Source organism: Homarus americanus, unplaced genomic scaffold, assembly GCF_018991925.1.
Source record: "Homarus americanus isolate GMGI-L3 unplaced genomic scaffold, GMGI_Hamer_2.0 scaffold54679, whole genome shotgun sequence".
NCBI lineage: Eukaryota > Metazoa > Arthropoda > Malacostraca > Decapoda > Nephropidae > Homarus > Homarus americanus.
Window position 1 is genome coordinate 871,456 of NW_024722701.1, and position 23,616 is coordinate 895,071.

The 23,616-nt window shown below is 38.2% G+C and overlaps 2 protein-coding genes across 2 annotated transcripts in view; one reads left to right on the top strand and one right to left on the bottom strand.

Annotated features, from left to right (window-relative positions):
* Positions 1–2,612: 2,612 nt before the first annotated feature.
* Positions 2,613–18,766, bottom strand: LOC121863036 (ubiquitin carboxyl-terminal hydrolase isozyme L3-like). The gene is given in 10 exon segments (XM_042361495.1): positions 2,613–3,000; positions 3,836–3,894; positions 4,183–4,236; positions 4,239–4,257; positions 4,883–5,024; positions 5,413–5,558; positions 6,500–6,540; positions 6,543–6,624; positions 14,965–14,976; positions 18,617–18,766. Coding segments are annotated over 10 exon segments (684 nt in total). The 5' UTR covers positions 18,653–18,766; the 3' UTR covers positions 2,613–2,907.
* A 1,313-nt stretch (positions 18,767–20,079) lies between these two features.
* The window catches only part of LOC121863098 (inositol polyphosphate-4-phosphatase type I A-like), a 93,753-nt gene continuing 90,216 nt past the window's right edge, over positions 20,080–23,616 (top strand). The window contains exon 1 of the mRNA XM_042361596.1: positions 20,080–20,125. The gene's annotated coding sequence lies outside the window, so the exon portion shown is untranslated. The remainder of the gene's footprint in view (positions 20,126–23,616) is intronic.

Below are 23,616 nucleotides of genomic sequence, written 5' to 3' on the forward strand. Positions count from 1 at the left end.
TGCAGTCCCATTAAAATACATACATACAATTGCTGTAATGTAATTTGTTATAGAGTGAAAATTGTCAGTCCCAATCTTGTGTTATATCAAGGATCTACTGTACCTAGATATGACACATGAGCCTGATGTTATAGATACTGTATTTTATGACATAAGACATACTTTATTTCTGAAAAATGGCTAAAAAGATCAGTCTGCATCCTATGTGTGAAGGTGCTGTCTCCCATAAGCTACTGAATCCCCAGTTGATGTGTCCAGTAGACTAAATTCTATGTCATCCAACTCCAGAATTTTGAATGTTATTGTTTACTAACACATTTTTTTTAATTAATTAAGAAAATAATTACTGTAAATATAAAGGGTCGATTTATAACTACAGTACTGATTATAACCCAAGACGATTAACGTCCGTACGGCTGACACCCAACTCTTCAGAGGGAGCTTAGCAGTGACCATTACTGAATTCTTATAAGCATTATAATCTATTAATGCCATACCTACTACATTAATTTTTAAATCTACAAATACTTGATACAAATGAATGTTACTGGCGGCATTGTAGCCAGGTTAGACTCGTCACTGTCACCGCCAGGCTACTGGGCCAAGCTGTGAGGTGTTATGGTTGTTTTTGAACTCGTGTTTTTGGGTAGACATACGTAACTTTCTTTCATTATTTTAACCGATATACTTGCACACACCATCCTAACTACATAGTGAAAAAGTAAAGAAATAATTGTCCTAAAGGCAAACCCATAAAGGGAAAATACATTTCATTGCACACAAGTTAACCGGCAGGGGGAGCGGGAGGACACCACGCCGTGTTGAAGGGAGAGTGTTGCTAGGGGATCGGTGGAGGAGGCGTCTGTTACCATAGTGAAGCAGGGACTATATGCAAATTACAACTGTTAAACTTTCATTTGACTTGTATTTACTTGTTTGTCAATACAGCAATCTTTGTTGTAACTTATTTATTGGTATTTTTATTTATTCCTAACATTTACTGGTACTGTATATAATATTTTTTGAAAACTATGGCTACAGGAGGAAAATACAAATAATAAACTCTCCTCAATACTCCCTGCTAAAATAGGGGTTGTGTCTCTTATATGGTCGTATGTCTTATATACCATAAAATACAGTATTGACCCGAATAAATAAATAAATGTGCACTGTATATTTAATTACTCATTTATATTGTGAAAAGAAAAACAGTTGATGGTTGGTGTGGACATTCCCATAGTGCAGTACACCCTTTCATCGGGGACTTATAGTTAGCAGACTCGGCTAGCCTTAGAGTGACTTACCTTTGGTTTACTGACCCAACTGTTATTAGGTAAAGATTTCCCAAGGCCCCAATCCTCCCATCCAAGCCTTTGTTAGACATATTCTTACATCATTCTATACAGGCTTAGGATAAAACATCTTTATATGCAATTCAAAGTACAGGGGGTCCCCGACTTAGCAACGCCCACTGCTACGTGTGAGGTTAAACTTGAAATTTACAGCATTTTATTTACCTGATTTACTTTTACATTCATTTACTGTATTTTATTATTCTATTTAATATTTTCTCTCAAATTAAGTGATTTTAGATGAAGGACTTAGGTTATGATATAGTGGGATTTTAAACATTGTTCTGTAAGCACCGTGAGAACAGAGCATGTTCCGCCTTAAGACTACAGGCTTTCTCATGAACAGAACCCAGGGACCCTCTGTAGTATCAGTACTGTATAGTGAACTGAATAAAATAGTAAGGATGATGTGATAAGTTAAATATCTATATAATAAGGTTTACATAAAAGGTCAATTTATATCATAATTTACTTGAAGCTTGAAAATACACTAAGTTTACAACACCATCATCATCATCATCATGTGTAAGTTCCAAGGTACTGAGGGATATAAACAGGGTTAGCAAAGTGACAATGGAAATATCCAATCTAGGTGGTCTAATAATCTTAAAAGTGCTTACGATTAGTTATTGAAATATTAGGTTTTTTTAATGCGTCGTCACCAATAAGATGCAATTTCGTTCAAAATTCTTTTAAAAGCACACGTCTGATTAATCTGGACATACATAACATTAACATTTACAAGCCATGTGTAAGCAGACATAGTTGACAATATACATATCACACACCACAGTTTTAGTGCTTTTTTGTGGAGCCGAACACTGACAGATTTACGAACTAGAAGAAATAACCCAAGTGAATTAATGTACCTTCTCTTCCATGAAATATCTGTACTACAGGGAGAACAAATATACTGTACCCTATCAGAGTACCAGGAGACCACTGTAACGTAAATAGCTCGCACACAATATAATACTCCAAGATGCAAAATATTTAAGTATATAAGGAATGTTCAAGAGTTAAATAGGGCTTACTAACAAGGCTGATATGTTGTGGATGTTCTAGTTTAGTCAGTAAATTATTTGATTATAAAAAAAACTAATATGACAAAATCTCTAATTGAAGGTCTCAACTCTCAAACAATATTTGCCATTATAAGTCAAAAGATTGAAGCAATGCAACATCATAAAGTTTTCAATATATCATTTTAATCATATAGTATATGGTCTTTTTTGACAAAAATCATAATCAAGTATTCCCAAAGTTATTATCCTTAAAGGGATCAGATAATACTGGCTGCCAAATTATAACACAGGTAATCAACTTAAAATAATATACCTGACTAGTACAGTAACTTATAGCTGGCCTCAAACAACATTTCACTTGGTTTATTAAGGACCTGCTTATCAATATCGAACAAAAGTAATTGTAAGCAAAATAAAACTGAAAATATTTGTGTTTCAAATGATTTTCTGCACCAAAGAAAGTTACAAAAGTATCCGTCAATTATGTAGACAAACAATGATAAGAGGTCCTGTTGTAAGGCATCTTTGATTTACTCTGTAGGCCCAGCAGCAAGAGCTACCACTGCAAAACGTGATTCTTCTGGGTCCCTGTCCATAAACTGGCGGCACACCTTGGCGGCATCCTGTAGAGGGGGGGAAGGGCATTAGAGTCCATACATAGTTTTCAGTAGTTATTATTGATATTAACTCCATCGCTACAAGGACGCCACATTTATGCTAAAGGTTATATTGGATCACATCTTCCTACACAGTACGTACAGTAAATAGAATGTTTTATTACATCCACATTCAAAGCTTACTGTACAATCCCACACTAATTCACTATACAATCGGCTATACATTAGGAAGGATAAGGATGAATAAAAATGTATACATGGGAAAGTACAAAAATATGACTTTATATAACAATGCAGGAGACTTTACAATAAATGAAAATTGGAGATTAAACTCTAAATTATTTTGTGGTTGAAGGAACGAGAAAATGGTCAATAAGATATTACCAGCTGGGTTTCACAATGACCCGAGCCTGCCAGAACACAGATGGGAGAGTATTTATTTTGTTCATCGACAGTAGAGTGATTCCTCATCAACACTGGGGAGGGGGGTTATTACGTTTTAGAATTCCCCCTCGGTTGTCAAGGGCCGGGGCGGGACGAGTGAGAAGCGATCCATAAGACATAGACCAAGAGTCCTATTAAACACAGCTTAAAAGTTAGAAATGAGTAAAGGTTATATGTGATTGATCCATGACAACACATGGATTTGATGGAGGGGAGGAACACACAGGAGAGGGTGACACTGCATGTTAAACTTTTGTTATCTTTAGTTCTCATCATCTCTCAGCACACATGTCTATTCATTCCTGGTACTGCATTATTCCCTATTCACTTCTGTTATCAGTCGATGCTTTGAAGTTGGAGAAGGCATATAATTATTAGGGTAATAAATATAACTTACTTTCAAGAGTGTTTCTGAGGTTGTGGGGCCGTGGTTGATTGCAAATTTCCTTCGGCCATCTGAGGACAGAACATTTCTATTAATAAAGTACCATAGAAACTTGAACCAATCTCTGTTGCACAAAGTAAAAACACAAAGCCTGAACCTGTCCTTTGGTTAATGTTTTGTTATTCATATAGTCATCTTAACACAGGAGGCATTACCTAAGGCAAGGATGTAAGCACCAAATATGCAAATTTGAGATAAGGGTTTTCCACCTTCACACATCATGCACCCATAGCTTACTCGAAACCTGTGAGAGTTAGGCTACAAATCTCCCCCAATATTGCTGATATCTCAAAACTCACCAAGCTCATAAAGGGTGCCATCTACCTCAACGAGAGAGACGAAGTGCTCGTTACTTCAGTCTCGCGGTCTGGTGCCTGTAGGTGGTGAAAATATCATTAGGATTCATATCACACAACCTACAATATACCTGCATCCCTCCCGCCTGTACTATTCTGCACCTTTATTGATGTCCCATAATGGTGCTATTCCTAAAGGTCTCTCTATGCCACACTCAAGAGCTTAGATTTTCTCTTAATCATTATAGAGGTTCAAGTATTTCACCTCATGTAAAACTGTAATTTCTGTCTCTCCACCCTACCTAAGTGATCCATTATACAGTACTGTAGATGATCACGGCTGACCTACGTGAGTGTGGAGAATGGCAGTAAAATGGTAATGAAAATACACTGTTCTCAAAACTTCAATGGTGTTGTCTAGGTATAATTACTGTATATATACGAGACAAACATTGTTCTATATACTGTAATATAGGACTTGTATATAAGACATTCAATAAGGTACATTATTGTGCTATTACCCAAGAAAAATACTCTGCAGATATAGCCATTTTCCACACTTGGATTATGTCCCGGTGCCATGAGGTGTTCATTCAGATACTAAACAGCCACACCAAGGGTCAGGGTCTATGTCTCCCACTCCCAGGGTGAAATGATTTATTACAATAAAAGTCTGGTGTTGAGACTGTTCAAAGACCAATACCTCAGTCTGTCCTTCCTGTGCTGACTCTTCATGAGCTTTAGAAATGCCTTCATCAGTTTCTAATGCATGACCTCTTCCCTCAGAGCTCATGGATGATGTCTTGTCCATGAAGTCCTTTAACGCACCATCAGCAAGCTCGATCCTGAAAACACAAACGTGATGAAGCAAACAAAAGCAACGTGGAGATATACAGAGTACTGGAGGGATAGACGGCTAATGCGGCATCTACTCACTCTCTACTGAAGGTATAATGAAACATATCAGCATTCACTATCAGTACCAGCCACTCAGCAACATCCCTCACTAATTTTATCCACCACTGTCACCTATTCACCACACCAGCTACACCATAACATCTCATGTCCTTATCCTATCCACCATCCACCCGCTGATGACCCTCAGAAATATTTTTGACATCAGTCCCTCAGTTTCTTGTTCATCTGTTTGTAGTGCATAGAAACTCTTACTGAAATAAAATCTTAGAAAATATATGCTGTGATAAACCAATACAAAAGCCATTGGATAATTACTTGTCTAAGTTGTTGGCGATGGCATGGCAGAGAGCCACCGTACCACAGGCATTACCGACGAACTGTTTCATGAAGTAGACCTTTTCAGACACCTCTTTATCTGATGACTCCTGTTCCTCCTCTTGCTTGTTCTTGAAATCTTCGCCCTGAAAAATATAAACATCTTACCAAATACTTTCTAGGATTCGTTTCCATTAGTAACCTCAGTGGTATTTCTTACTTGACCACAGTACAGTATTGTGAAAGTGTAGCAGTCAAACAGCGAGTTAAGCAAAGTTTTCTGCAGTGATAAGGTCTATAGTATATTGTAATTGCAAGAATGGGAAGTGAACACAAGTTAGTAGTTTAAGTGAGAAGGGTAAAGTGAAGAAGAGGATGATGGGGAGAGATAGCTACAAGACTGGGGGGTGGGGGAGGGAATGGGGTTCTATGAAGTACTGGGGGTGAGGGGGGGATCAGGCATCAAGGAAGTACTGCACATGTATAAATTGACCAGAAAATGTGGTTAAAAGTGATGAAGGGGACGAGAGTGTCACCAGGGGAAAACACAGAAGTTAAGACATATGGATAACTTGAGGCCTTTCTGTGTGAAGGGAACAGAACAGACCTACCACAGTAGTTATGGTGAATGAATGGCAACAAAACATTGAAGTGTAAGGTAATCTAGAAGGACCTTGTCAGAATGGATAAAGACATCTACCCTGGACAATATAAGGCATCGTTATAATGGATAAAGATGTCTCTGTGCATAACATGAAAGGCCTTGTAAGAATGGATAAAGACATCTACCCTGGACAATATAAGGCATCGTTATAATGGATAAAGATGTCTCTGTGCATAACATGAAAGGCCTTGTAAGAATGGATAAAGACATCTACCCTGGACAATATAAGGCATCGTTATAATGGATAAAGATGTCTCTGTGCATAACATGAAAGGCCTTGTAAGAATGGATAAAGACATCTACCCTGGACAATATAAGGCATCGTTATAATGGATAAAGATGTCTCTGTGTATAACATGAAAGGCCTTGTAAGAATGGATAAAGACACCAAGTCCTGACACCTGTAGAATGAGCACCACATACCTTGTCATTGAAGGGGTACAGGAGAATGACTGCACCAACAGCGGCAAAATACCCAACAACTCCTCATCCAGACCATACACATCGTGGATGGTCCATGACGCAGGTACACCCAGTCCAGCCAAGAACTGTGGGAGAAACGAGGTGGTTAAGACGAGGTGGTTTGAGACGAGGTGGTTAAGACGAGGTGGCTGAGACGAGGTGGTTAAGACGAGGTGGTTGAGACGAGGTGGTTAAGACAACCATCTTCTCCCTGAACTATTAAGAGCGCCGCTGAAAATGGGATCAATGTTCGTGAATGTCAAGGGCAAACTACGACACACTGGGATAGCACGTCACTGACACGTCACTCAGCTAGTCTGATAAGCCAATCAGAATTCCCCCCAAAAGATGCTAATATATCTTTTATTAGTCTACTGAAAGTCTATTACATATGAAGTAAACTCTTAAAACGTCAAAATAATGAATAAAATTGAGTTAAGTGTCAGAAGACGAAGGTGTGTGTGTGTGTGAGAGAGATATGTCACGGAACCATCTAGATAACTCCCACTGCCAAACATCCAGCCATAACACAAACAACTCACGTCATGTCAGCAAAATCGACCACAACAAACACGATCCATCACGTCACACTAAACGAGGAATTCGAGTACAAGAAATAAAATAATAATAATAATAATCAAAGCTAAAAGACAATGCATTATCGACAAGGAGAGAGAGAGAGAGAGAGAGCGAGATGAAAGACGTATCTAGGAGCGGAGAGCCACAACGGTGAGTCAGCCAGCCAGCCCCCCTCGCCACCGCCCTTTCCAGACGCCGGAGGATGGGGGCAGAAGGGGTGGGTCCGGACACCCCACGACTACACACACACCTTCAGACAACACCATATTCTATTTACCTTCAATCTTATCATTATAATCCCTCCCCACCCCATCCCCCCAAAAACATGATGTATATATATTTAGCAAGTGACTCACCATACATTAACCATAAGTGTTACCAAAGCGTCGGGAAAACATTGGGTTAAGCTTCGTATTGGGATGATAGAGTAAGATAGAGCTGCAACATGACCTAATACTTGAATAGAAACGGTAAATAGGATTGAATAAACCTCTTACGTGAACTAAGTCCAGCTTAGGTCAACACTACAATGGGTAATGGGATTTGCCGGGATGAACGTCTTTACGGAAATAGACTTGTTTACCTCAGCTACCCTCAAAGCACTATTATTATCAGGTAGAAACGTGTCCCGTGTGTGTGTGTGTGTAGGAAGCCTCTCTATCTTAAAGGGTGACCCACTGACCCACCCAAACACGCGACTGACTTCTGGGAATGACAATGCTTTAAAAATGATGACTCGTGATTTGATTGGCTGACATAATTAAAAGCGTGTGATTTTGATTGGCTGATTTATTACCTGCTCCAGGAACATAAAGCGGACACTGAAGGGTCAAGACGCACCTGGCGCTGCTCAGCAGCAGCCACGTCAACTGTTATGTTGGCCCATACCAACTCCCTCCCCTGAACCCTCCTCCCCACCGGAATATCAACAAGTTCTCGCCAGAAGTTACTATTCCATTTGGGAAAGGAATGGAACCAGTGTTGAATAGTGGTGAACAGTGCTTAAGTCAGTGAAAAACAACTCGGCAGTTGAGTCTTACCCAAGCTAACCTTCACACAGTGAGGTCCCAGGTACCCAGTGGTAATTCCCCTGAGACTCCACGATAAAGAGGCCGGGGACCACACCTCACCCACTTGAGTGAGTGAAGTCGACCAAGTGGTGTCCCCATGATGCTACGACACCACGTAGTGAATGAGTTGCTACAGCATCATGTGAGGTTCCCCATAACACCATCTGTGAGGGAATTACTACACCACGTGATGCCCCTCATACACCATCTGTGAGGGAACTACTACTCCACGTGATGCCCCTCATAACACCATCTGTCCAACACCTCAGCTCACATAATCTACGTGACCTCCGCTGTAAACATTAATTTGTATGTTCACTGTATATTCCTTCACCTTTCTCTAATGAAGGCTTTTGTTAAACCACCAATGTATGTAATAAGTCTTTATGTCCAATGTTAATTTTCAGCCTTCGGGGTACAGAACTTTTTCAATAAACCGTTTATTATTATTTTTGTTATTGTTATTACACCTCTATTCAATACAACGGTAATAATTTCCTCCGTTGAAATATTTAATACAATTTATCCTTTCGTAAGCTGTGAAAGGTAAGACACAGAACACACTAGTTATTGACTATGTTGGGTGTAAGTCAGTGGTCACTCTTCAAGTTACAATATGTATGGCTTCCCACAAGGTTCCGGCCACACTAGACTACCTTCGCTGGATCAAGTATCGTGGACACCCCCGCTAACATACACCAATAACAACAAACATGTAAGAAAAAATGCATTAACATAACTACACAAACACGTCACCATCTTCTCAGTACCCACACACACAACAGGAGCTTCTAAACACTTAATTCACTAGTTAGGCAAGAGGGCTTATCCCTATACACAGCAACAGGCGAGCAGTGAATTACTCCCTCAGACATTACAAAAACAAACACACACACACACTCGTCTTAACTCCCCCACCACCACTACCTCATGACAACCAAGCATCAGTGAAGAATAATTAACATTCCTCTCTACAACACGGAAATATCATCTCAACAACACGGAAATATCATCTCAACAACACGGAAATATCATCTCTACAACACGGAAATATCATCTCAACAACACGGAAATGTCATCTCAACAACACGGAAATATCAACATCTCTCTCCTAAGCATCGCCAACCCCAAACTACGATAGCCACCCACAACCACAGATAATACGCATGATATTGAATCAATCTAGTGAATCAATTTTGTTTCTTCAGCTTAAACAATACAGAGGCGCTGGGATAGTCGTAGAAATCAAAATATTAACTAAAATAACAAAAACCAAATTCTAAGTCAAAATCAATAGTTCCTTTCTATGTATGTGTGTGTGTGTGTGTGTGCACCATGTATGTATGAAATATGGGTCAAGTATGTCTGAAATATTTGCAATGTATGTATAAAATATGTGCCATCTATGTATATGTGTGTCATGTATGTATGATGGGCGTGCCAGGTACGTATGATATGTGCCATGTATGTATATGTGTGTCATGTATGTATGATATGTGCCATGTATGTATATGTGTGTCATGTATGTATGTGTGTGCCATGTATGTATAAACTGTTAGTCAAATTTAACCAAAGAAGAATAAGTAGCTGAGAGAGAGAGAGAGAGAGGAGGGGGGCGGTGGCCTCAGGTGGAATCGATGCCTGCGGGGCCCCGGGGATTCCAGCCGCGTGAGTCACCAACCCACAGTGTCTAGACAACCACTCTCCCACGTGACCACCACCACAAAGTTACAGCCTATGACGTGGCCTATGACGTGTGACCAATGACGTGTGGGCTATTATCACAGCAGCCTGACCAATGAGAGTCGCGTTAGATAAGAGACAATTGTTTTGATTTCAGGAGATGGCCAAATAAATTTATCAGCTGAATATAATTGTAAATATCGATAATTTAACAAGACGTGTTTTTTTGTAATGGGAAACTAAAACTGTATTCCAGATGCTTCGAGAGAGAGAGAGATTCACCACGAATAAACATTTTTTTGACATGAAACGAAGGTAGAGTGTACACCCCCGGTTGCCGCGTACATCTATGAGAAAGGAGTGACCTAATAATTACTCTGTCTGTATGTTTACCTGTTTGTAGTCATTCTTGCTTGTACAGGTAATATCACAAGCACTTCCCTAGCTAGGAATTTTAAAGTTGGACACAATGGTAATCAAGTGCTTTAGGGTAAACGAAAGGGAACACTCCGGTCATAATATGGGAGGTCACTGTACACTGAACGTACCAAAAGAATCTAAATTAAAGTAAGAAATGTTTAAATATGGCCAAAGGGACAAAAAAAAAACAGCATCCTCCCGTGTTTGTTCCAGTATAAATGTGGTCACGATAACTACATGTACAGTATAGCCACCCCAAGTACAGTGTACGTGTGTGTGTGTGTGTGTGTGGTGTGTGTGTGTGTGCGTGCGTGTGTGTGTGTGCGTGCGTGTGTGTGTGTGTGTGCGTGCGTGTGTGTGTTCCCGGTAGCAGCAGCACACGTCTCATTCGCTAACTCACAACAACGATCGAATATTGTATGTTATTTACCTTGTGGGAGTTCTCAGCCTTCCTGTTGCCTGATATACTAATCCCTATCTTGATGTACCTCCCTCTGGCTTGACCTACCCTAACCCACCTCCCGCTGGCTTGGACTCACCCAACCCACCCACCCGCTGGCTTGGACCTACCCTAACCCACCCACCTCTGGCTTGGACCTACCCTAACCCACCCACCTCTGGCTTGGACCTACCCTAACCCACCTCCCGCTGGCTTGGACCTACCCTAACCCACCCACCCTCTGGCTTGACCTACCCTAACCCACCCCTCCCTCTGGCTTGGACCTACCCTAACCCACCCACCCTCTGGCTTGGACCCACCCTAACCCACCCCTCCCGCTGGCTTGACCTACCCTAACCCACCCTCCTCTGGCTTGGACCTACCCTAACCCACCTCCCCGGCCTTGACCCCCAAACTCCTCTTTCTTGACAGCCTACGATACACCACCGTCCTGAAACACTGATTATTTCTCGATTACCAACAGAGCTATACCACACACACACCACACCCTCAACCAACAGAGCTATACCACACCCTCAACCAACAGAGCTATACCACACCCCCAACCAACAGAGCTATACCACACCCCCAACCAACAGAGCTATACCACACCCTCAACCAACAGAGCTATACCACACCCCCCAACCAACAGAGCTATACCACACCCTCAACCAACAGAGCTATACCACACCCTCAACCAACAGAGCTATACCATGACTTCAACCAACAACAGAGTCCCCACACCAACCAACAGAGCTATACCACACCTCAACCAACAGAGCTATACCACACCAACCAATATACCACACCTCAACCAACAGAGCTATACCACACCTCAACCAACAGAGCTTATACTCACACCTCAACCAACAGAGCTATACTAATAATTCTCAACCAACAGAGCTTATAATACCACAATTCTCAACCAACAACAGAGCTATACTAATAATTCCCCAACCAACAGAGCTTATACCATTAATTCCTCAACCAACAGAGCTATACTCACACCCTCAACTCAACAGAGCTATACCACACCCTCAACCAACAGAGCTATACCACACCCTCAACCAACAGAGCTAGTACCACACCCTCAACCAACAGAGCTATACTAATACCCTCAACCAACAGAGCTATACTCACACCCCCAACCAACAGAGCTATACCCCCCAACCAACAGAGCTATACCACACCCCCAACAACAACAGAGCTATAACACCCTCAACCAACAGAGCTATACCAACAGAGCTCAACCAACAGAGCTATACCACACCCTCAACCAACAGAGCTATACCACACCCTCAACCAACAGAGCTATACCACACCCCCAACCAACAGAGCTATACCACACCCCCAACCAACAGAGCTATACCACACCCTCAACCAACAGAGCTATACCACACCCTCAACCAACAGAGCTATACCACACCCTCAACCAACAGAGCTATTAATCTCAAACTCATCTGTCTAGTGAAAAACTGGCACTGGCCTTCATCTCACACGTGAATAAGTGTGTATAAATATGTATAAAAGTTCCATTATCATTCATGTAACGTGAATTTAGGAATGTGTGAGCGCTGGTGTTCAGGCAGGTGGTATGTGTACACCTGTCAGTCCACGTTCAGTAATCAATATCTTGGAGACTAATGTTCTGTTCGGCGCCACAAAACACCCGCGCCCCACACACACACATACTGAAGGGATTAATCTACACAACGTACAGCAGGATACAGTTCTAATCGCTGGGAGTACCTGAAAGTTTAAAATTTATTTCTACAACACCAAGCAGACCTGTGTAACCGTGGTTAATCCTTAGGTAAAGTAAGCTAGGGTGGAGAATCTTCAGTTGATTCGTGAGTTTTGTTTATGAAATCTATATTCCTGGGGTAATTTTTTTTTATCCACAGGAATATATTGTCCAGTTGGTTAGACTATTGGGGTAGATGGAGGTTATAACGGTATGTCAGTCGGCCGCCACCAGGTGTTCGATTTCTTTAAATAATTAATCAGTGAAGGTGAACGGAGGCAGACAGACAGCAAACACGATTGAGCAACCACGTGACTCTTCCAAAACTAAAGCTTCATTATCCCTCCAATTAGATGTTATCCTTATCCCGCCTCTAAAACTATAACATCGCAACGCTTCATTATCCACATGAACAACACACGTTCAGTACATGACAGGCACAGCTTCAGTTCCTGTCGCTTTGCCGCCCACACAAGCCATCAATCTAAACACGCCCACCAAACTGAACTATTCGTACACTTGTATATAAAGCTAAATGTTATAAATACACTAAGTCCTTGAGGTACACATATGTCCTGCTCCCCCCCCCCCTCAATCAATACCTTCTAGTGACGTCAGTTAGCGTATTAAAACCTTGGCTAGTCATCTGATGCCCCTCCTCCCCACATTACACCACGTTCTGTTTATAAACACATAAGAACAGGTGAGAATTTTCGTGTTAACTTTAGACTGGGATGGTGAGTTATGCCAGGCTTGCTCCACTCCCTACACGTGGTGGATAAGGCAATCGAGGTATCCAATAGTAGTGCTACACGATGCTATTACACGTGGCGCCCAGTAGAAGGTGCATGGCGTGGCGGCAGTGGTATGAATGCGGCAAACGGCACAGTATAATATTCTCAGAAGTTCCCACCCACACCCTCGAGTGCTAGGTGTTGACAAGATGAATAATAAAACTCCTACATATTCGATTAAACTTTTAAAATTCTCTTAGTATTTCTCTTGTTTTTCCTGTCAGTGTACCGTAGCTTATTCCTAGCATTCGCCTATAACACCACACTTCAAAGGCCTCCAACCTCTTTCTTAAAAAAAAGGAGTTTATGATCGGCTTATTACTGGACACACAATAATATTTATACCCACCATCTACAGTACTAAATCATACTCAGCCTGGTATCAGCACGACCACACTAAAAGCAAGAGATATTTGTTCTTTGGTGTGGTAATGTGTCCAGGTATGTGAGGAATGTGCCGCCACAGTGGATGATATTCCTACCTCCATGACTAAAGCTAAACTATCGCTGACATAATCAATACTATATATACTGTACTGGGTCTGGTGCGTCACTGGTCACTCCACCTCGTCTAGCTACTCCACAGAAGCACTTGTATAAATTCAAGATCTCAACAAATTCGTTTTAAAGGATTGTGTTACGACTAAGGAGCCATGATTCATTCCTCAAAATTTTTTTAACATACACGACGGTTCTTCAGTAGATGTCTATTGAGACCAATGGTACGGAATGGTAACAAGAGCAGGATATTTTATCTAAGTACTATACTGTTCCTGATATACAAGTCCCACCGTTTGACCCAGTTTTAAAACACTTCAAAGCGTACTGTACAGTAGAGTATTATGAACTTTTTGTCCAACTCTAAATATTTTTTAACGTGTCTCCTGTATGTGAGCCTTGTCTCACTGCCATACAGCAGGGTGAGGAGGACCACTCCATGGTAGAGGAGTAGCTTTGTTGATCGTGTTAACTACCCACAGTACAAGACATGAGTATGGGGGTACTGTGTGCCAAAAGTTTGAAACACACATCTGATCAAATGTTGGAGCTCTTCATTGATGCTCACGATGGTGGGGACACACACACACACAGTTAATACACTGAAGTGAGGACTGGACAGCCACAACAATACTCTGGAACATTATGTACCATAATCCACTGCACTTCAGGGTCTTGAACTTCTCAGGAGGACTTCCTTTATGCTGTTAATGGAATTTCCTCATTTATTATTGATGCCGTCACTCACCAGTATGACTGTTACACTGCAACAAAACTGGTTCATACCAGACTGTACACTCTCACACTGCAGGAAGTATCTATAAGGTGAGGTCTGATGGACACTACAACTCCTGTTGTCTCAGAAGGGTTGGTAAAATCCTTCAACCATTGTCATATTGTCAAGCAAATTATCTTACAAGATACTATTTGTAGGGAGTGTATACCCACCAAAAAAAAAGTGCTGTCAGACCTCCCACCCATCCATGAACCCTGTGAATCATGTCTCTGTGAATCCAAGACATCACACATTATTGGATCCACAGATGGGGCACTGTGTGAGGTCTCAGATTCACAGGTTCATGATTCACAGGGTTAATGGATGGGAGGGAGGTCTGACAGGACATCTTTACTGGGTATACTAACTGGCACCCTCAACACATACCTTTCCTAGGGAGTCACTTACACCGCTGCATGCTTACCTTGTTCATAACCTGGAAGTAAAGAAAATATACATTACTGACATGGAATTTTTTTACAAAAAACAAATTGTTACTCAATGTAGTCAATTGCATAGTTATGTATTGATTTCATTGATATTTTTTTACTAGGTAACTGCTTAAGCTATGTGAAGCTAGATTTTTGGGGGAACTTTGATTTAAATAACTTCAAAATGTGGATTCAATGTACAGTGCACAACTAAATGGAAAATTAACACAACTAAGTGGACATACTGCTCTGTGAACCAAGTGTGGGTATGAAAATGCTTTCTTTATAAGTAACAGAGGAATAGTCTAGCAGTTATCATGCCAAATTTTAACTCCAGGGAAGCTCGGGTACAGTACTGTGTGTTATTTAATGACTGGAGAGGGAGAAAGGGCGTTGTGATTCATCTTGCCATAACCAAAATGATAAACTACACTGCATGACAATATATGTCCCCTTCAAACAACTTCCAGAAGGTGAAATTTTATCAAATGCAAAAAGTAATTGAATGTGCATTATCAATATTACCCTATATATTGTGTGCTAACTCCTTCACCACAAGACACTACATTTAATAGTTTATTTGGCTAACACCAGACGATTGTATTCAGAACAGAGACCTACTCAGAATTGTGTAACGAGTGGCAATGAAAACAAAAAGTGTCTTCTAGGTGGCCAAGTTTGATCAATCCCAAACCATATAGTGTGTACAGTACAATATTTGTTCAATTATCTCCTATACTTGAGCCAAATGTGGTGGTTTCTAGAACATACACAGAACAGAAATAAAACATTGAGGAGAGACAAGCAGATATCACAAATGTCTTCTTCTTTAATGCACAATACTCATAAAAGTAAATGAAAAAGAGAATAAACCCGCAATTGAGGATTTGTTGTAAAAAAATTCAACATTATGGATGACAAACAACATTGCCAAGTCAAAGAATGAAGTAAAATCACCAACTATAAATGGTATGGAAAAAAAATGGCTACAGTATATCAATGCCTTTGCTATTCGGATGCCACTTTTAATATTTTATTTCACTAATGCCAGATGATTTTATTATGCACAGAGGAAGGGAGATGATAGCACAGTATTGTGTGGTGTTATTTCCTCTCTCTCCAGTAACTCCAATTAAAAAACTCGCAGGTACTTCCACCTCATGCACCAATCAACAGTGCTTCTGGGGACTTAATTAATGACTCTTTTGCTTCATTAAAATATCATATCAATATAGTATAGTAGTCCATTTAATACTTTATGTCTAACCCTGTAAGAGCTATTTCCTGGACATTTTCTAGTTACAGTTTTGTCTTGAAAAAGTGAAAATGTGTTTCAAAATTGTATTACTTTGTTTGTATAGGTAAAAAGTATGAGATTCCCATTTCAGGTATATTCATATTTCTTGTAAATCATAAGATTTAGTAAAAAAAAAAAGGTTTATATCAAGAAACAAACTTTTTAAAAATACAACACTGATATAGTACTGTACTGATATTTATCCACCTCTAATGTTTCTTATGGGCCAAAACTAATTTAGAAGTATGATAGCTATACAGTATTGAATAATATTTGGTTTGATCATTTAAAGAGTCAATGAAAGGAGTGGCAGACTTCTCCTCAGCCATGTTAGTACCACTGGAATGGGAATCTGCCACACACCCATGACATTATTTCACTGTTCACTAATATTTTTATTTTATGAACCAACGAAGGGCCAACAAAGTCTCTATACCAAATTTAAAAAGATTTACCCAGTAGTTTCCGAGTTATGATGATTTAAAATAATAATGTACATTTTTAGGTCATTGTGAACTAGACCTATGGGTACTACTAGCAAAATTTGTGAGTGTCTTAAACCAAACCAGGTTATGAAAGCTCCAACAAATATATTTAAGTGAATTTTAAAAGCTTAGGATGAGATAACACGCATAATCTGTGGTCCAGACTGATAACAAGGTATAAAAACACCCAAGAAGAACTCCAAGTCCGTCCACACCAGACCTATGAGAGGCTGGCAGTCACCACACCTCCAAACTTCTCTTCACTTCTAAACTCCAAACTCTCCATCATGACTATACCTTAAGTATATATAGCAGGTGAAATTAAAGAATATATTTTTTCTTTAATTTCTCACATATTGCCCGAAATAAGAAAAAAAAATGGGAAAATCAGATAACTGGACGATTGATTGTCTGCGTGGCGATGTGAGTTACGAGTCTATTTACCCGCACGAGTTTGAAGAGCAATTCATGTGGTGAATGTTGGGACGACTTGCCAGGTCACTTTCAGCCACACACACCTCTAGTACACCACACTTTAGTAAATTTCACCAATGTCATTCTATTTGTCAAAACCCTCGTTCTTGCCTCGTGGGGTTATTTAGCGCTGATTTACATACTCGAACCCCTTACGCATAATTTCACTCGGGTGTACTTTAATAACAAAGCTAAAAACATCAATGATCATTTAACAGTATATACATTTCTTCCTTGATCTACAAAAGGCTTTCACTCTTAAAAAAAAAATCGTAAATTGGATCATGGAAAGAAATATTAAAATCCTACACAACATATTTCATCGACAAATTTTGCTATACAGGTACACAATGATTTTTATAAGCAAATAGTATACCTAGTAATAGGAAGTACACAAATTAGAGAGAAACTAGACCCCAAACACTAAAAAACGCTGTGTAATGTTTATTTTACTCATTAAATAAAAAAATAAAGAAATTTTCATTGTATATAGATTATAAATAAGAAAAAAAACACATTAAATCCAGTGTATTGAGAAGTAGAGAGTTTCCTAAAGTGATGTAAATGAGTTTGTTAATGAGCTATTATAAACTGTTACCCATTATATGATTAACTATATATTGGTAATAAAACACAACCTAACTTACCCTATCTTAGGTTAGGTGGATCAGGTCAGTTCACGTTATCGCTTATTAAGTCACAACAACTACCATTTACAGGTATAATTTGTTCCAATAGATGAAAAACTTCACAATAAAAAACACCAAATTAAAAAGAACTGTTGTTAGACCTATACTTAGCGGACTATATGGGAGAATACAGTCCATTACATCAAGGGTCATTGGATGGGAGACCTGACCTGACCTGACCCAACCATTACAAGTTTTCTCCAGGCACTTAAGTTCCCTCCTGTATGAACAATTGGACAATAATCATAAAAATTTAATAAATATATAAAATCATCAGTGCTGGATTAGGTGACTTATCCTTGTTTCTTATTTGAAATTTTATTAATACAAATGACAAATATATAGTACAGGTGTTATAGTTTTCTCTTTATAAACATCTAACGAATCTATAATCACCATTTTATGAGGTAGAATACTTCAGACTGTTGTAATGCTTTGTGTGACACCTGCAAGTTTAATAATGCTTTTCATCTTTGTATGGGAAGTATGTAATAAAACCACTCAAAGGATCAATAAATCATGATTATATATACCTAACAAGTTCTCCTATTGTGGGATTTAAGTCCAATATTATACGTAGAATAATATAATTTAGCCCAATTTCCTCAAACTACTGTACAATCATGACAAAGAAAAAATTAAAAACTCTTAATATCAATGAAACTTTGGAATATAACGATAAAAGAATATTATAACTTACCGCTGGGTTAGATTCGAGTGGTAGCCAACGAACCATCTTGTTAAGGTGTGGTAAAGTGTTGTAACGAGTTAACTGAAGGAGAGACAGAGGTGCTGGGTCCTGCCTCTGTGGTGACCGGTAAGCTTCTAGCGCGTTCTGCTGTTTGCTGGGTGGGTCGTCGCTTACTCCACTAAAGCCTTTCCTTAGTTTTATTAATATATTATCCAATTTGTCTATTTAATTCATATATTTTCTATTCCATCTAATATATTTGTTAAATTTCTGTTTGGTGATTCTTAACCTAATCAATCTAACTTAATCTAACTAACCTAATCTAGCTATAAAACCTAGGAACTAAATATAACCTAACTTACTTTATTCTTCTATACTTTCTTTAGTTTCCTCTACATTATTTTACTATCTAATCTATCTATCTAATTCATGTCTCATTCATTTATTTCTTTTGTATTATCAAAAATTATATTACTTTAGTTTATCCTCTTACAAAGTTTTCCCTCAATTTTCTTTCTTTTATTTACTATTTAATTCACATACGAACTCTAATTTGTTTATCTAATTCGTCTATCTTATTTATCTTCAATCCTTCAATATAATTCTATCTATTTCCGTATTACAAAAATTAGTTTAGGCTTTTTTCCTCCATTTACTTCAATTTTCAATCTCATTCATCCGTTTTCTGTTTTAATTTAATGTTTTTATTATGAATAGTCTGTTTATGTTTACTAAATTAAAGGAAAATTAAAATGTTTAGGTTTTAATTAAGATTTAAATGTTTAAATGGCGACGGTTCTTTTAATAAATGCTGCCTTTAAATGTTCTCCAGTTAGAGCCTTTCGTGTCCCCAGTTTTTATCTGATATCTACATAATTTATCTATTTTTTCTTAAATTTTATATATTTTTGTGTATTATATCTTTATATTATTGAAGATTAGTTATTGATTACTTAGTTTAAAGGAAGCTTATGATAAAATACCCTTTAAATCTTTAAATTGAGACTGAGCGTTAAAAGACATGAAGCCAAAGGAACAACATATATTATAGATTATTAAATTTCATTGCAAATATAATTAAACCTATAATATTAATAAATATATGTTATATTTCAAGGTAATTTTATAAATAATATTTTTTAAACTAATTTATGTGTATTTGATGTGATAAATAAAAAGAAGTTCGACTGGAATGGATCATTTTCTTTTAAATCACTAGATAGAGAAGCATATTTGAAATCATTTACTATCGTTTGTTTTAATGATCTTCAGAGTTATATGGGTATAGATACTCTCTTAACCCTACAGTTTATGCTTATAAAAGTAAAACCACATAAAACTAAATAATAAATATAGAGATATATTTAGAGGTACATACTAGCTATTAAGAAATATATCATTTGTTAATATGAATGAAGTAAATGGTTTGGTGACGAAGCGACGTATAGAGGTGTTCCTGTGTCAGTGATGGGAAGGGCTGAGTGGGTGTCCCTCTTAAGGAATATCATGTATTAACAGGTATGTATTACTTTTAGTCAATGTAATAGATTTAATTAAAGTTTGTATAATATTTGTAATTTTTTTTTGGTTATTTATTCTATTTGTGTTTGTAATTAATTTGTGTTGAGTGGATAAGGATTTTCTATTTAATTTGACTTGGAAAAAATCCTTCATTTACTTATTTTGTTGGTTGTTTATTTTTGTTATATATAATTTTAATTACATTTCACACCAGCAGCAACTAAAAGGTAACTGAAATGACCCTTAGTACCGTAACTGACAGAGGGTGATTATGGTAACAGTCTTCACCATGGGACTACTGTATAGACTCGTTAACAATTATACACTCGTTTAAATGGTACTTTATGTAGATTAGAGGAAGCAGTTATTATTCATTTAATGTCTGTGGCAAGATTTTCACATTTGGGTATTATAGGATTACTAAAAAAAAGAAAAAATTATGAATACCTTACATCAATTTAGTCTATAACAATATTGTCCAGTTCTTACTAGTGTTTTAGTTGGGAATATTTATTTATTTTTTACTTTTCAATTTCAGGTTTGGTTTCTTTAGGTTCCTTTGTTTTTTCTTCTTGGGTTAGGTTAGGTTTACACATGAGGGATTGGGTCAGGTCATTCTATATTATATTAATATTTGAGTCAGTAGTTTTGGTTACATAAGTTTTTATGTGTTTTTACCCCCATAGTTTCCCTTTACTTCAAAGTCCTGCCCACTTTATATGGCTAAAATTGTATTTCTTGAAGTGAAATTGAAAAGGAAAGAAAACTTGAAAAAATGTAAATATAAAAACAATTTCTATAAAGTAAAGTACAGTCTTCTTCTTCTTCTTCTTCTTATTCTCATTCTTCTTTTTCATCTTCTTCTTATTATTATTATTATTATTTTTGCACAGTCTCCCTACACGTATACAAATCGTTACAGAGTTCCGTACTTGGTCACTACAGATTATTTACCCATTTTGCATCTATATCACTCAAAAAACATAGTTAGGTAAGTTATAGGCTTTGGGAGGTAGCAATGGTGACCAGTTTAATGAGAACATATCTGTAATAATAACCTAATTTACAGTCATACAATCATACAGGTAATGAGATAGGAATGGTTAGGTTAGGAATGAATAGTTAAGCTATATTTCTGAAAATCTAAACTGCATACAAGGCTTAATTCCTAATCCCCAAAGAGCTTATAATTACTGTCGGTATGTGAGTGAATCTGCTAATGTTTGACAAAGTATTAATATATATGTTCTGTACAGTAAATTAGCTTTTATTTTGTCTGATTGATTGATTAATAGATTTTAATTGGAATTTACCCAGTGTCACTTTTGCACTCACCGCAAAAGCTTCTTCAAGAGCATTACAGACCTCAGAGGGCATTATGCCTCGTGTCGTCTTAGAATGATTGGTATGCTTGGCTGTGAAGTGACTCAATATTTGGTAATAATATATGTTGCTTGTTTTTATATTATTTACAGGTGAAAGAAATACTGTAATTTAATTTTGCCATAAAACTTATTCAGATTTCTAATTCATTTGGTCATGCTCTTTGACCCTTAGAGTGTTCAAGAATTTTTTGTAACGAGTCTAAGGTAAAATGAAATATTGGTAGGAACAACAATTACAAGTACTGTACTACCCAATTATCATATAGTACAGTATTTACAGTATAATATTACTGTGAGGATAACACAAAAATTCCAAAAAAAATATTTCCATTTTGTACTTATTGTCATATGTTAGATTTTTTTTTTTGTCGCCCACTGCTGCCTGAAACTCTTGATACAGTACATGGTCTTTTGATTTAGAAAAATAGTAATTTCATGATACTGTATTCTACAAAATGTATCACTAATCTTACAGAATGATAATCCCACATAACAGTTCTGTGAGCCATCATCATCATCCTCTGCCCCACATAACAGTCCTGTGAGCCATCATCTTGCCACTGCCTCACATAACAGTCCTGTGAGCCATAACTAATGCTACATGTGGTGCTGTATTTTAATCTGAGCTTAATTAACCACTCTTAATACAGTACAGTGCAGTATGGTTTAAGTTTACAGTACGGATACAGTTGCGAAAATGTGTTCCTACATCTCCTGTGGTAACCCGTGTCTCCAAGCGGCCAACCTATTATGACCTACAGTATATCAAACCTATCCACCAATCACGTCCATCGTCACGCGACCAATACTCATCCATTCATCAACAGTAATATTACTACTGCGACGTTACTGTTTGGAGACACGGGTTACCACATTGGGTGTAGGAACACATTTCTGCGACTGTACCTGTAATATTAATTATAAACTTGACTGGTCTGGCACAGAAAACCCTGAGAGGCCTAATGTCAGGTCTTAAACAAGGCTTTTAAAATAATGTGTAGTAAATTTACAAGTTTTTAAAAAATGATTCGGGCTGAGAGTACAAAAATAGACCCCAGTTGTGGATCAATGACCTGTGCCTGGATGGGCTATTCCCTGTATATAATAAAAAGAAGACAATTGTAGACTTAGTGTTCTTTCTTGGTAAGTGAGATGCCTAAGGACCAGCACCAGTTTGGTTGTCCTCTTTTCACCTTTCTCAATCAGTCGGTACTTTTGGTGTCAAGAGACCGAGCAGAATTACGGTAGAGTAATCCACGTATGTTAGTACCATACTTGAAAAGTTTTATGAGAGAGGGACCATCTAAGTGTGTGTAGGACCTTGGTAGCTAATATTCCTACTAGTTTATTAGCAAGGGTCATCTCACAATAAACCAAGAACTTCAGTTCTTCAGCAAAATAAACAACCAGATCTTTTTCACATTTAGTTTCAGTTAGGGAAATGTCTCCGTGAAGTTGGGATATGAGACACTGTACATTTGTTTACTAACAGTACATCCAAGATGCGTCCTCGTTTGTTTTTTAATTGTTGAATCTCCGCAGCCATTCCTTTGACTCATGGTTGAAGTCGGCAGATATTTTCCTGTAATGCTTCACAGTATGTTTGATATTGAATTTCCCTGAATAACTTAGTGTGTGCTCTGGGTCTATGAAATTGTGCATATACAACAGTGAACACACAGTTGAACATTCAAGTGAGGACATAAGGCATACAGTACTACTAAATTAGAAGAATATATTGGAGGAAAACTGTTACTTCACTCAAACAAGTGTCAGCTCCTTAAGCAATGCATGGTGAGCTGGCTAGTGACAGTGCCGTACCATCTTCAACATACAACTGCCCCCTAGAGTATGCTCGCACATCAACAATGCCTCCAAGCTATGGTAAAAATATGAACTGTTTATACTGTACTGTTGATAAGTAAAGCTCTGACTCAGACAGTGAATAAAGCATCGGCAATCATCAAATCACAAAACCTCAATGTGATACAATCCAGAACTGGCAGCATCACACATCACCACCTACATCATGCCAACTGCAACACCCCCTACCCCCTCCCCCACTTTACACCTCTGGGGAAACTTGACCATCGTACACACATA